The sequence below is a fragment of the Hyperoodon ampullatus genome (genome assembly GCF_949752795.1).
Source record: "Hyperoodon ampullatus genome assembly, chromosome: 4".
Lineage (NCBI taxonomy): Eukaryota > Metazoa > Chordata > Mammalia > Artiodactyla > Ziphiidae > Hyperoodon > Hyperoodon ampullatus.
The window spans coordinates 88,413,928-88,429,902 of record NC_136917.1 but is presented as its reverse complement, the minus strand read 5'-3'; the positions used below and the strand labels follow the sequence as shown (position 1 = coordinate 88,429,902).

Sequence of the window (15,975 nt, the reverse complement as noted above, 5' to 3'; positions counted from 1 at the left end):
AGAAGGCAAGGGCAGGGGTGGGGTGAGGTGAGGGAGGCAGCAACTATGTTAGCTCCCCCGGCCCCAAGTTGTTGCTTAGAATTCAGGCTGAAAGAAAGAAAATAAAAATCTGACATCTGCCAAAAAACCAATAACAAATCCCTTCTTAGGATGAGCAGTTGGGTGGATCTCTGGTGTTCCAAGACCCTGATGTTTTCTGTGACAGGTGATGGGAGGAGACTGTGCTATAATGTCAAAAGCATCGCCAGGAGGAACAGTAGGATTGCCAAAAGGCGGCTGGGTATCCTCGGTGTTTGTGCCGCATTCTCGCCGCGGGATGGCTCGGCTGACTCGTGTACGGTATCATCTGTTCAAATAGAAAGCACACATTCCAATGAGATTTCACATCCTTAATAACTCTCTTGCAGCAGCCTGCTGTTAACAGACCGCGCCACCCTCTGCAAAGTAGGGTAATGAACCTTGTGCCACCATTGACTTTCATGTCTGCATAATCACTCATTATTTACAGCAAACAAAGGAGAGGCAGAGAAAATTGGACTTTCTTGGCAATATTAATACTTTCCTTAAAAACTGAGGTGAAAAATGTGCACACTGTAACCTTTGGCACGTGAGCTACTCAGGTTTGCTAGCAGTCGAACACACCATGCACAAACTTGGTATCTGAATGTACTTTTAAACCCAATATGCCATGGAGAAGGAAGTAACGGGGGTGGGGGTGGCAGGATGCAGTTAATGTTGGCATATTAGTGGTTAACCAGAATGGGCTGCTCTTTTTCCTCTTTTTAGCGGTTTCATAGGATTAGTGTTGAACGCCTGGTTGTTGGATGTCTAGGTGAATTTTCAAATGTGAAGAATTAAATGCCAAAACAACTGCATTTTTAACTAAACTACATATAATGCTCACTAAACCTAAATAAATTGGTGCCCACTGGCTTGCCTACAATTAGGAATCAATTATGGTGCTAGTTCTATTACAAACCCTGTATCTCCAGGATTAAATTACTTGAACTTGACTATTTTTATTTTTGTCAGGCTGAAGCTGGGCACATAAATTATCAGTGTGGATGCAAATTTTCCTCTAAACAAAATGGATTAAGTGAGGTAAGCTTCTTTTATTTAGCTATAAAGTGTTCTGTGAGACTGCCTCTGACTTTGGATAGCCTTCCTGAGCTGCATGATTAACAGGCTTAACTTCGAAACAGGAACTTTGCAGCAATTAGTACCCAAAGATAGACTGGAGGCTTGCCTATGAGCCAAGCTATGCTCTGGTGTGGCCAGTCTTCTTCCTTCCACCTGGCGTAACTCGTGCTTTTAGACTCAGTGATCTCTGAACTACATGTGAGGCCACCAGTGGGATTCTTTGGTAGATTTTATTTTAGCATCAGGGGAACTTCCTGTAGGAGCTCAGCGATTGTCAGGTTGGATTCACTCTATGGTCAGTCAGAGAGAATGGGTACAGGTGAGACTCTAGTGGTTGTTCCCAATTCTGTAGACCTCAAAGGATAATCGCTAGACATCCCTGAATGACCCACCTCGAACACCTTAATGGATTAATAACTCTATTCTATTAAATTCATTTCTGTTTTCACATCACACAGCATGTCACAATAGGGATGCTTTTTCTTTACTAGGCAGAGTCACACTCCCTGTTATTCGTCCTAAAGCGACCACCTTTCAGGCTCAGGCTGGCCTCTACTTCAGGTATGCTCACGTGGGCTGTTTCTGTTCATTACATTCACTCCCTATATGAACTTAGAAATATGTCTTCTCAGCATCGAGGCTTCTGCTCTGGAGTGCTCGTATCATTTTAACCTGTCCCCACGGGTAGAAGCTGCTGCATCCCTGTGTCAAATTTGCTCTCCTCTCCTGGACCTTAGCAAACCTGCATGGAATACCTATTAGCTTAAGAGACTATAAAAGGTTAGGGAGCAAGAATGGGAAGTTAAATGGATGCAGGGGAAAATGTAAAGCCGCACATGATGCAGTCAAATACTTGTGGACTCTCTTCTCTGCCGTTTCTTAGCCTTGCAAATGTATTAAATATGTAGTTAGGAGGTAGACATAAATGCCCTTAACAGCCCTGAAAAGAAAATCCAAATCACTGTCTTAAAAGCACCAACCTGTTGTTATTCGGAATAATAGAGTACTTCAGGCTTAATTGTGAAAGAACCATAAACCCAGAGGATTCCAGAGTTCATTTTGAAATACCACTTACTTATATTTATACACCTGAAATTACATCAGCTATTGGGTTCTTCTCAGTCTTATCTTCACCAACATATTACCCAGTCCTCTTCCTTGTAAAGTTTGGAAGTGTACTGATAAAAGAGATACCCAAGTAACACGTAGATACTCAGTTGTGAGCTTGAAGGGGACTCGCCTTCTCAGTCTGACCAGGGTGCTCAGCGAGCGCTGTCCCTGCTCTAGGCCCACACAGCACAAGACGGGGGAATGAACCTTGCACACCTTTGAGACGAAAGCGTTTGTTTATCATATAAGAGAAGCCATGAGGCCAATGTGCCTTTTGATCCTCAAATCATGGCCATCTTTGGAATTGGCCTTTTTCTAAGCAACCAACCAGTAAGTACCCTCTTGCCCTCAAAGGAGAAAATCAGTCCCCTTAGGGGACCAGGGTTCTTCTCTTCTCACTGTAACATTGGTCCTGGCTCAGGATTCTACAGAGCATCCTTTGATTAAACAGGGCCTCAGTGTTGGGAGATTCTGTGGCCCCCCAGGAAGCAAAATGAAAAACAGGCTGTTTGTTATTTAGGTAAGTCTGAGGAATTTCAGAATTCTAAAGAGGAATTCATAAGCAAAATCTATCCCAATGGAAATTACACCTAAACATGAGAGAATTTCTAAAACTTGTAACAGTGAATGTGGCTTGAAAAAGAAAATACTTCTCTTCAGAAGCCAAATCAAGTCTTGCCTCCTGGCTACAGGATTCCACAACATGAGGGTTTCAGTTGTTAACTGAGAGAATACTGGCAATATTTTGGAGCATATTATGTGGCATATGTGTGCCCTGAGATCATCCTGTATCCCTGATGATAGGAAACTGGCAGGCAGAGTGTGCAAGCAAACAAAAAAGACAAACACATTCCAAAGACAGGTGAATTAGTATACATTGCTGAGAACATGCAGTGGAATCCTTTCAGCCTTGCTGGCTTCATAAGGTCTGGGTCTGCCCTCAACCATCCAGCACAGTGGTGCGGAGCTGCAAGTATGAATTTTCTAAGGAGTACAGGGACGTATCAAATCTATTATTGCATTCATGCAGCCAGGGATCGTAGTTCAACCTCGTCTTTCTTCTTTAGTGAAGGTGATCACCAGAATGCCCTTAAATATATAGTCATGACTGACTCAGGGAGCTTCTTCCTGCAAGCACACCTGCATGCCTCTCCCCAACACACACACACACACACACACACACACACACACACACACACACACACACACACACACACACACATTCTGTCAAAGCTTTGCAAACTTCTATCAGTTACAGGTGTATAGATTTGGGGGCCATCATGGACTTAAATGCTCACTGAAAATTAGTCTGTTTCCCCCAAAGACAGTGAAATATGTTCACATATGAGTGCATGTTAGTATCTTGCATTTTATCACTAGTTGAATTCAAAGGTAGTTTTCCTAATGTCAGAACAGTCCTCAGTGTGCCTCTTCATTACCAGTGAAAAACATGCAATCTGTTATGTTTCTAAACAGCCTCTTGCTTTCCCGATAGGCAATGGAATTTACCTGGAAAAAAGATTACTGGAAAGCTCTGCCTACATTCTGCAACGGTGTACATCAAAAACTCTTAATTCAGGGTAACTTATAACGTGCCCAACCCTGCCGGTCCGCCTACACATGACTTATGAACAAAGCCAAGATAGTAAAAGTTCTCTCCATGGACATCTCTATGTCTAGCAATGGTAAGAGAATCCTTTTATACTAGTGTAGGAATGGGAGTTGAGAAATATGAATATTACACCTGGATCTGTGTGTAACTAGCTGCATGGCCTGGGCAAGTTACAAAAGGAAGAGTGTAGACTCTGGGGTCCTTAAAAGATTTCATCTCACTCACAGATCCTGTGATGGCCCAAGTCCTCAAGCTTGTGAGGAGTCTGGAACCTTGAAAAGCCACAGTAATGCTTCCAGATTTCCAGAACACAATTAAAATGTCTCCATGTCAGCACTCATTCTTTGCAACTTTCTAAAGCAGCTAACGGATCCCTGGGGAGCCACTAAGGCCTCTGAGAGCTTATTGTACACACCTCTCCTCTGTGCTCTAGCTAAGATGCCTGCCTTAGAAAAACAGGAATGCTTGGGGAAAAAGCCTAACTCTTCCTGTCAGTTACAACATGGAAGCTATTGTATGCCCCCAGGCACCACATTTACTCAAGGTAGGTTTTCCTAAGGCTCATGGACTGTGTGTCCCAGTAACAACACTCAAAGGATAAAGTGGACCTCACAACCTTTTAATTTCCAGGGCCATCAGAAAGGTAAGTCCTACTGCAAATAGGTGGGGAAAAAAGTCTCTGTTTACATAAGAGGGGGCTTACAACTTGCTGGGAAGAGGAAATAATTCTACTGTCCTTAAGCTTTGAGATAGTGACAGGAGATAGGTAAGGAAACGAGTGAAGATCTCAAGCAAGTAGGGTGAGGAAAGGAAACCACAGGTAGGTGGGCATCCAGGGGCTTTGAGGCACACTCCTCAGTGAACAGAGGATAGAGGGCTCCCCCCACCTCATAATCAGTCTAGCTCATTAAAGAGCCAGATTGAATTTATAACCAAATGGAGAGTTTACAGAGTTTACATTATCCACAGTATGCTGCAGTACAAAGGCTTCAACGATCCCGTTGGTGGGTTTTATTTTTCTTCATAGTGATGGTGGGAAAGTTTGGGTGTATGGAAGATAGAAGTAGTAGAAAAGATTTACTTCTCCTCAATACTTGTTTTGCCTCAGTAATCAAGGATCACGTTTGGCTCGACAGACTACTGCGGATACGTCTGCGGGAGCAGCAGGTGCATGAGTTTGTGGTGTTAGGAGGCAACATGGTTATGCTTCTCCAGACCTATTTTTATTGACAACAGCACAAATAATATTTGAAGTAAAATGAAGTCCTTTAGATCAGTTCAATGATGCATGTGCATTTCTAGAGAAAACTAAATAGGTTGAATTAGTTGCTATTTTGTGCAACAGTCTTATTACTTTTATCCATAGATTTGGATATAATATAAAAGTAAAGTTTTATAAGCACAGACAGTAGAAATTTTTTTCTGTCTTACATGAAAACAGATCCATTAATAGTCACAGTAATTCACCAGCATGCTCAGAGGATATGGTAAAAAAGTAGTGAGACTTTTAGCATTCTGATGGGGCTTCTATACTAGGATACTGCATTGTATCAAACCCATGTCAAAAAAAAGAAAAGTCATAATTTATCTAACATGCATTACACAGAGATACTGGAGGAATGAGGTAGAATATAAGTAATATTAGCATTGCTAGCAATGAGCAAAAGCAGAGCAACTGTAACATGCAAACATGCGGAGAGGAAGAAAGGAAAAAAAGTACTGAAGCACCAGAGAGAGATGCATTTGTTAAGAGAGATTCTCTAAGCATACTAACCTGCTGGTTCTAATGAATTTTCTACTTTGTCGTTAACATCGAAAACACGATCATGAACACCTATAGTTTTCATACAGCTATCTATAACAAAAATAGAGATAACAGCCAAATATGTTAGTGAAGACACCCTTAAACTCCCGTTTCTTTCTTTTTTCTTTCTAATTTTTCCTTTTACTTATGGAGAGACTGTTTTACAATCAGTGGCATGTATCCAAATGCCAATATTGTTCCCATTTGCTGTGCACGTACAACAGTCTGAGAAACAACAAGTTAGCAACTGCTGTGTACTTAAAATAAAGGCATCATGAAAAATAATGAGAAAAAATATGATGAAAACTGAAACATGGATGTTGATAATACAAAACAGATACCACACAGGATTTACAATTAAAAAAAAAGTTTTACCGCTGTGAACCAGACCACACAATAGAGCATGCGCAGTGAAGCCACCCTCGGAAGCTCATTTTAGTGAACTTACTTGTTGGTCGCACAAAGACTTTGAGCTTTAGACAGGACCGTCTTCCATTATCTGGGATTGCAGAGGCTGTGGAGAAGACAGAGAGCAAAAGAGAAAGGAGAGAACACCACCAGATTATTCATTTTCAAATGCAAATGGTCCACAGTAAATTCTTTCATGAACAATGGGCGCTTACTCTAATTCTTCCCAGAAGATGAAACAAATACTTTTCAGACTGACACTGACTGACTGCTATCGAAAGGGCTACTTTCCTATACCTATCTTGCCTTTGCAATACAATAAAGAAAGAATCATGCAAGAACATTGGTAGTCTACAGAAGAATACTTTGGATTCTTATTTCAAAGGCTCTTGCGTTTAACTTGATCTGTAATCAGTTTTCTCTAAAATAAGATAACGCCGCGCGAGTCCTCCTGCTTTCATAGAGAGCTCCTCCTCTGCTGCAGGAAAGGGGCCCGCAGCCACCAGAGCCCAGGGTGTAAGCGTTGGCAAAATCCAGTTAACAGTTACAAGGCCAACTTAAACATGACCTAGTTCTGCTGGGGAAAGCAAAGCTCTGTCTGTCCTGAAAGCCTGTCTGTCAGTGCTTTGCAGGTAATTCAATTAGAGGTTTTACTCAGAACTTGGCTCCACATTCTGTATGACTAAACCGAACCCAGCAACTTCCATCAGGCTGTTATAAGTACAATATGCTATTGAGAAAGTACTGGGTTGCAATGGTACATTTATTTTTAAAAATTTGCCACAGAGAAGGATGGAATTAATAAAGTGGGCTTACCAAAACATGACAACATGTTTCAAGTTATAAATCATTTGAGGAAGAAACTTTCTTCTCCTCTTCAAGATAATAAGACTGTAAACTTCCCCTGCGTTTGAAAGATGATCTCCCCTCTGTACACCCAGCATAATGTCAAAGGGATTTCCAAGGCAGTAAGACCCTTAACAATCACACATATGTTTACACATGCATTCTAGAGATGACAAAAATTACAGACATGAGTGCTGCATACTTTCCTCCCTATGTGTTTGCTTCAAGTGTTTTCTTTGTTCAGAAAGAGCAGATGATATCAGTCAAAACACACATGGCTCACAATTAGTTTGGTAATAGCCTCAGTGACAAAGAGAGGACGGGTGTTCAGTGTGCCTTCTCCCTCCTCTATTCTTCCTGTCCCTCATGGTGAGCCCAGAAAACTAAAATTCTGATTTTGCAGGTGAGAGGATTCAAGATGCAAACTCTAGACTAATTTCCCAACAATCTCCTCATGTAACTCCAGGTCCACATCCTGGAGGAGAACTTATAAAGTCACCACCTAAAAGACGTCAAGCTGGAAAGGACCCCCGTGTCGCTATTCAACACCTGTTGAAAACTCTCTTCATTCTTAGACCGAAGTAGATACAGAAAAGATGTTTTCAGCCCTCCCCATCTTCGTGTTCGCTCTGACAAGCAGTTAAGAAGTGCTAACAGCTGGCTTTGCTGTAGGCTTTCATTAAATCAAAGTCGGAAAAACTCCCTCTACTGACATTTACAGTAACTAGTGTGTTATTTAGGGCACAATATTTGCACTCTGTGGTTTGATCCAGGAAATGATGTCCTTCCTGTGGACCCCAACTGCAAATGTGCATGTCACAAATACAGTACACATAGGTGACTCCAATTCATTAGAAAAACCATGGGTTCTTGAGATAGTTTATATCTTATTTATGAGAGGTGGTGTGAAAAAGTGACACATGGATATTTACGCTGCTGTGCTATGGATTTCTGAGCTGAGAAGAACTTACTGCAAGCCTTGTGAACTTGATTTACCACATGCAATAGCTGATTTTAACTGATACTGTAAGATATAACAGGCTCAAGGCAAGATCAAATGTTTGTTTTAGTGGGGGAACTTCTTAGAGTTAGCACACATTTTTCAGATTTATATATAGGAGAAATTCTATAAATCCAGGACATAAAAATCATTGTGGGGCGGGCACACTGGAATAACTAAACATCAACAAATGATAAACTGTCCAGGAAAAATTCAAGAGAGTTCTCTCACCAGCTCGCAAAGAGGGACAATTAGCCTTAGTTACTGAATGAGCTATGTTATTCTGTACACTAAAAATATTAAATGTACTTATATAAAGACCTCTCTTCCCCATCAAACTTCTCCCTTACTTCCTCATCTCCTCTCTATCACCAGAAAAGCTGTATGACTATGATAACGTGACTGATACCTTATGATGCTGTTTGACTATTATACTCTAATCCTTAGAAAGACTGATGAACAAAGAATATAAACATATAATGTGAGTACACAGTGCAGATTACATTAAGTCACTTGACTCCACAGCCTCCGACCTGAGCTCATGAAATCTTAACCTAAGTCAGTATAACTTGGGTTCCTTGTTTGCCACGTTGAAAAACAAAAATAATACCAGAAGGCATAAAAACTTTTCCCATATGTCAGAAAAACTCAATATTTTATGCAAGGTTTAAAAAACTGGGAGTGTGGCTTTATTCCATGTCCTGTTCCAGGTTTCCTAACCCCACACCTCTTGCCTGACAAATAGAGAGTGCCTTTATACCACTTAATAAGAGCGATTATTAGTAATATTTCAGTATATAAGGTAATATGAAAGTGCTTTACTAGTCACACCTAAACAACAAAGCAGAGGAACTGAAAAATGTAATAGTCACACAAGTAAATTTATAAAGAAAATCCTCTTGGGATCAATTATGAGCAAGATTGAAGATGGACATGAGGGAGTAAAAACTTAAAATGTGTCTGGCCTTTGTCAGGAGGTCGGTATTATTGATCTCTATGATTCTAGAGACACACATCACTTTATAATAAGTAACACTATTTTAGGTAAAACAATACGCTGTTTTCCTTAGAAAATTAATAGTGAATGTTTGGAAACTGATAGTAAATAATTACTACCATTTATTATATATTACTGCAGCTTTATCTATCCACTCAAACACTTTTAAAACTGCTATGTACAGTTGCCCTGTTAGGTGCTGTGGACGCAAAGATGTGTAAGACAAACTGTTTTCTGTCCTTGTGCTGTGCTTATCCCAGCTGGGGACGTAGGTAGGAAACACAGTTTAGGGACCAGGAGGCATCCATGTGGTAACTGAGGTTTGCATGAGCTTCATCTGGGCATGTGAGGGTGTCCCGGGAGTGTTTATCAGAGGGAATTTTATCCAGGCTTTACAGGTCCTCCAGAAGCCAACCAACAGCAACTGGGACAAAAGAATTATAACATTTCATCTCTGAGTTCCCAAATTGGAGCTTTAGCAACCAAAAAGAGGTCTTCACCTGCAATAGGGGAAGGAAACCTAGACCTGAACTCTTCCTATAATGATATTTGGATTTTCTGTGCTGGAGAGGATGTGGAGAAAAGGGAAGCCTCCTACACTGTTGGTGGGAATGTAAATTGGTACAGCCACTATGGAGAACAGTATGGAGGTTCCTTAAAAAACTTACAATAGAACTACTGTATGACCCAGCAATCCCACTACGGGGCATATATCTGGAGGAAACTCTAATTCAAAAAGATACATGCACCCCAATGTTCACAGCAGCACTATTTACAATGCCAAGACATGGAAGCAACCTAAACATCCACGGACAGATGGAAAGATAAAGAAGATGTGTATATATTTATATAATGGAATATTACTCAGCCATAAAAAAGAATGAAATAATGCCATTTGCAGTGACATGGATGGACCTAGAGATTACCACACTAAGTGAAGTAAGGCAGACAGAGAAAGATAAATACCGTATGATATCACTTACATATGGAATCTAAAATATACAAATGAACTTATTTACGAAACAGAAACAGACTCACAGACATAGAAAACAAACTTATGGTTACCAGGGAAAAGGGGGAAGGGAGTTTGGGATTACAATATACAAACTACTGTATATAAAATAGATAAACAACAAGGTCCTACTGTGTAGCACAAGGAACTATACTCAATATCTTGTAATAAACTATAATGGAAAACAATCTGAAATATATATATTTATATATATTTATATATATATATTTATAAATATATATAAATATATATAAATATTTATAAATATATATAAATATTTATATATTTATATATATATATATATATATATAAAATATATATATAACTGAATCATGTTGCTGTACACCAGAAACTAACACAACATTGTTAATCGACCATACTTCCATAAAAAAAAGATATATGGATTTTAAAATAGAATTTGTCAGATTAAAATGAGAAATTCAATTCATGTCTTAAACATTTGTCACATAATCCAAATTTATATCCCTTTACTCAGTTTACTGCTGAAAATGTACATTTGGAGTCAGGAAGCTGGGAGTAGGGGTGTGGGGACCATTAAAACAAGTACAGCCTCCCATTCCACGATCTTAATAGCAACTTTATAAATCAATCCACAGAGTCCCTTCCCCCTAATGATCTGCAAAGTACCCATCACAACCTTACAACACATAATGAAATATAATCTAGGGGCCCTCTGGAGTATCCTGCTAAAAAAGGGCTGCTTATCTTCGCTCTGTTTCATGACTTCAGACAGGAGCTCTAACTTCAGCCATTCCTGAAAACCTGTTTGCTTGCTCTCCTGGGGCTCAGGTGAGCATGGCTCAGCACTTATCAGCCAATTTGATACATAAAGGGGACCACATTCAATGCCTCCAAATCAGTACTTCCAAAGGCTGTATTTAGCATTGCAAATATTTGTAGCATTCACATCACAATTAACTGTGGGCCCCTCGGCTGGAGGCGGCATCCTGCTTGTGGCAGGTAACTTCTGACCTAGCTCCAACAATCCGCACCTGGTATGCATGCTCTGTGTCTGCCCTTCCCCTTGAGAGTGGGCTGGCCCTGGTTGCTTGCTTCTGGTGAGTTGAATACAGCAAAAGTGATGGGATGTCACTTCTGTGATTATGTTGTAAAAGACTGTGCCCTCCTTTCTCCTTAGCACGCTTGCTCACCTTCTGAAGCGAGGTGCCACACTGTGAGGTTCTCAGTGGAAAGGCCCACATGGCAAGGAGCAGAGGGAGACTTCCAGACAAGCACGTGCAAGGAGCTGACACCTCAGTGCAACGACCCGCAAGGAGCAGAATCCAGGTAAACAATCATGAGAGTGAGCTACAAATTGAATCCTTCTCAGCCGAGCCTTCAAATGACTGTCGCTTTGGGAGAGACCCAGACCCAGAGGACGCAGCTAAGCTGCCCCTGGATTCATGACCCACAGAAATTGTGAAATAATAAATGCTGTCTTAGCCACAAATCCGGGGGTGATTTGTTACTCAAGAGCTAACTGACATAATGCTGTGCAATCAAGGGTTTCCCATGCCCACTTGAGGCTTTAGGACTAAGGCACCGGAGTGCACTGTGCTGAAGGCTCCCACACAGCAACTCCTCCCTGATTCTGCTGCCATGTCTAAACAAACGCACCCCTTAGGAGTTGACTTTTCAAGCTACTGGTACAAGTCCACTTAAAACAGGCCTTGAAGAGAGGTAATTATAAACTGCTGTTGAGGACACACTACAAGACATCTCTATTTGTTTTCACTCCGGCATTTAAAAACTGTTTTTCATTTTCCTCCCATGCCACTTAGCTTTTGCTAATGCAGCCAGCCTGTGCCGTTTCTCGTAATTAGCATGATGCCTCACATTAACTCCAAATTGCTGGGGGAACCTAAATGAGCTTTGATACAAAACGTAAACTTAAATCATAAGAGAGAATGCCCTTCCTCAAATGTGAGAAATAGAATATAAAGATGGGCTTGAAAACATCGGAAATAAGAGGACTTTAGATAATAAGTTAAAATTTCTCTTCGTATCAAAAAACTCCTATTTATCTTCTACACAGGCTATCACATTAAACATAAACATCATGAGATCTTAAGCAACTCAAAAGCAATCAAGGAAACAAATCTTCTTCATAAGGAACCGAAAGTTTAGAAGGAGAGGGGTGAGATTCTCCTATTTTCTTCACATTTTCAGGCCCAATCCTGTACTCGTTAGTTCATTTTATCATCCCTCTGCGCCTAACCTTATTCATCCTCAAATCGTAATTCCAAAAGCCAAATCCTTCTCCTTTTCTGTGTCCCTTGTCAACCTGGGTACTTTGGGAAATTTTATTTTTAAAAAATAATCAGCTGCTGCTTTTCCAAAGAAATGAGTGTGTGTGGGGGGGGTATTAAAAACACAGTTTTCCATTGTGTTTGCCACAGACAATATTTCTTAATTTGTGCAAGTCAAAAGAAAAGATGGGCTATTAGCTGTTAGCACAGCCCAGTTTTTCCTTTGTAGGTTTTCATGTGGTCTCACATACAACATAGATATATGTAAATTAGACAGGTGATGGCAGAATTAAGCATTAATATTCTTTTCACAATAAATGCTGAAGAAGTAAAGCCCATTTAAACAAATGGTACTACGGAAAATGTCTTTAGAATTTAATGAGTCAATAAAATCCATTTTGCGTATGTGGGTGGAGGGTGGGGAAAAGAAGTGGTGGGAATAGGATAGAGAGTAACCAAAGCCATATGGACTTCTTGGAAAATGGTTACCAGATCCTCAGGAAAAGTCTTAAAACAAAAGTTAGGCCTCTTGAAAGAAGACCCCGGCAACAACTTGCAGCTGGCTATCTGCCCTTCTTAAAAGCAGCACAGTACCTAATTTTCATATTAAAAACAAAGTCACCAGTTACGATGCAATACATCTCACCAGTCTACCTTCTGAGATTTAAAAGTCACGTTTTAATAACCTGCTTTTGGCCCCGGGTTTATCAAGCTTGCACCCTAAGAGCAACCTCAGCCGCCGACTGCTCTGCCCACACAATTCATCTCCCACAGCCTGCTGTGTCACAAGACTTGAATCACTGGCAGGTTAAGGTCAAAGCCCCAGAGGTACAACTTGGAAACGAGGTTACTAAGTAAAGGTGGAAGCCTTGGAGAACTTTAAAATACCATGTAAACAACAGATACTTTGATATGGCTCTGGGGATGTTTCTTTTTAAAAAACTAGAAAAGGAAGAGGGGTGTTTCCAACAATAAAATAAGGTAGAGTGTACTCTGCAAGCTAAATCTTGGTTTCAACACCAGGGAACTGTAACAGGGACAAAAAATTAGAGCAGAGTTCAGGGTGAGAGAAGTAAAATAAGCTCCAGCTGTGCAGCCTCAGACAAAAGAAAAAATAGGAGGTACCCACCCATCACACCCATGCCCCCCATCTCTCTACCCTCTTAGGCAAAGTTTCCCTGCAAACGGCTAACCGAAGTGTTATTTAAGTTCCAGCAGCTAAGCCTCGGTAGATCAATTACTTTTTCTTAGCAACCTCAAATAAATGGCTGAGGACAAATTCTTTCTGCGATTTCTAGGAATAAACAAATAAGACATTATCATGTTTTTGTACACATTTGTTTGAGGTGCGGGCAAACTTTTACTTGCTTTTTAAAGCACAGTGACAACAAACTTGTTTCTACTGCTTATTGAGGAAGGCTAGTCCCATGTATTTTGATATCTGTTAAGGCATGACCAAAAAATAACCTGGATTTCAGAGAATGCTTTTAAAATATCCTCTATAAGGAGCATTTCTAATTCTTTTTAAGAAAAATTTAAGTCAGCTTAAACCTCAGATTCCGAACCTAGACTTGATCTTCTTCCATGATATGACTCGCAAATTCCAGCCCACATAGGCACAGAATGCAACATAACACTTAGATATCATTTGAATTGTTAACAAAACCTTAAATACGAGGAAATATATAGTTCAGTTCCTAATTGGATATTTTACTATTTTTCAGAAATTCACTGAACATCTTTGAACAGTTAGGGAAGAAAAAAGTTTCGTATTATACACGAGTGTTGTAACTATTTTCTGAGACCTGGGCTTGCCTGAGGCAGTACTACTGAAATGACTGTACCAGGTCTTTAAGGTCAGATAGCTGTGTCTCTTGTTTGTGGTGATTTTGGTGAATTTCACCTGCTCTACCAAATAGGTATAATCTGGCAAAAGAAGACAGGAAAAATGATTCACTTATAAAAACTCTTCTTCAGCTAGAAGCCACATAATAAAGGTAATAACAACAAAAACAAAAACTCAGACAAATGCAGAATTCCTAGAATCCCAAGGAGGAACTATTTCTATTATTACTTTGACACAGGGCCCTTGGGTCATCTCTGTGATATGCTATTGGGGTGACAGTTAACTGATAAGCATTGAAAGCCACAAATCCCATTACTCATTTGTACAGTATTAACAGAAACAATGTCATTATCATACAGCACTAATGTAGCAAGACAGCAAATTACTAATAAACATCAAGTTAATACAATCCAAAGAAACTCCTAGAAAAAAGTTAATAGTATTTCTTTGAACCTTTCATAACCACTTTCATCCTTATCTTCCTTGGTGAAGGGCCTTGGAAAGGACATGGGTTAGTGGTTTGAGTGCATGTATAATGATGATCTGAACTTTCTCCCTGGTTTACCCATTCTGACTTGTTTGCTGCCTTGCAGTCCGCTGGTTAACGCACACAGGCTTTGGTTTCCCTGTGAGATTACCCCTCTAGAAGAAAAGTTGAAGTATGATCAACTTTAGAGGGCCTGTGAACTTCTATATTGCACTTGGAAACTCAGGTGACAGATCCCTTTAGATCTAGAATATCATTTCGCTGTGCCACAGATTGATACCATCAGCTCTGCCCGTATCGCTCCCTCTGCACAGCGATTTCCCTAAAGCAAGCAGCCTCTGGTTCTAAGTGCAAATTTGGGGCGGGGGGGAGGAAAGGATCGGCTCTGGATAGTTGTGGCAAAAAGTTATTTCTGGGCTTCCCTGGTGGCGCAGTGGTTGAGAGTCCGCCTGCCGATGCAGGGGACACGGGTTCGTGCCCCGGTCCGGGAAGACCCCACATGCCGCGGAGCGGCTGGGCCCGTGAGCCATGGCCGCTGAGCCTGCGCGTCCGGAGCCTGTGCTCCGCAGTGGGAGAGGCCATAACAGTGAGAGGCCCGCATACCACACACACACACACAAAAGTTATTTATGAGGCATAAGGGAAACCAGGGGGACAAGTGTGACCCTTTATTTCTAGCCTAAATTAGACAAACTGGATTCTCCCATAGTTTTGTGTGTATGGAGGTTGGGGGTGGAGGGCAAAGGGGTTTATGTGAGGATGTGCACTGAAGCTGGGGTGAGAGTTTAGAGAAATCAGAAAGGGCAGTGAAAGACCCTGTTCCTTTTGGAAAAATCATGCTTAGATACTGTGAGTTCATTTTTTCAACCCGTTTTAAGAATGTGAGCATGCGATTATATTAGAGGGACACTGCCAAAGATGAGGACATAAATCCTGTAGAGAAGCAACCGGGCTGCGCACTGAGACGGCCTCTGCAGCTGCACAGACTAACTGCTACAGCGATGGCGCTAAATAAAACCAGTCCAGAGGCGGTGCAAACACTGCACCCATGCCTACACCCATCTCTGGATGTTGTGCTGCTGTAAATGGTTCCTACTCCTGTCTTTAATATTCTTTTGCATCACATTTGGGTAAATATCTCTCTACACAAATCAGTCGTTTCTTTGGTTGTTCTTAGTCAGCAGGTCACGGTTCCCCCACTGTCTGCCATCTCTGGTGGTATGATTCGTATCTAGGCAGGAGTAGCATTTGTTTGGGCAGCAGTCCCCTAAAGGAACCCTAGAGTCCTGAACAAATTAGTGTTCTCTCTTTGGAAAGTTGAGTTCTACCAAGGATGGAGTTATTTAGGCACCAGGACTGTACGTTTTGTTTCACACCAAAAATGCTTTCCTTGATGAAGAATTTATGTTGATGGAGTGAATAAAATCAAAGCTAACGATAGGG

General features: G+C 40.9%; 1 protein-coding gene across 2 annotated transcripts in view; it reads right to left on the bottom strand.

The window, feature by feature from the left end:
• Nucleotides 1-224: 224 nt before the first annotated feature.
• Nucleotides 225-15,975, bottom strand: part of EFNA5 (ephrin A5) — a gene marked incomplete at both ends in the record, with an annotated part of 275,648 nt that continues 259,897 nt past the window's right edge. Inside the window, 3 exons of one of the 2 annotated variants that reach the window (XM_079703257.1) lie at nucleotides 225-346; nucleotides 5,637-5,717; nucleotides 6,115-6,180. In XM_079703257.1, coding sequence (XP_079559383.1) covers nucleotides 225-346; nucleotides 5,637-5,717; nucleotides 6,115-6,180 — 269 coding nt within the window. The remainder of the gene's footprint in view (nucleotides 347-5,636; nucleotides 5,718-6,114; nucleotides 6,181-15,975) is intronic. The other variant, XM_079703256.1, reaches the window with a different exon arrangement.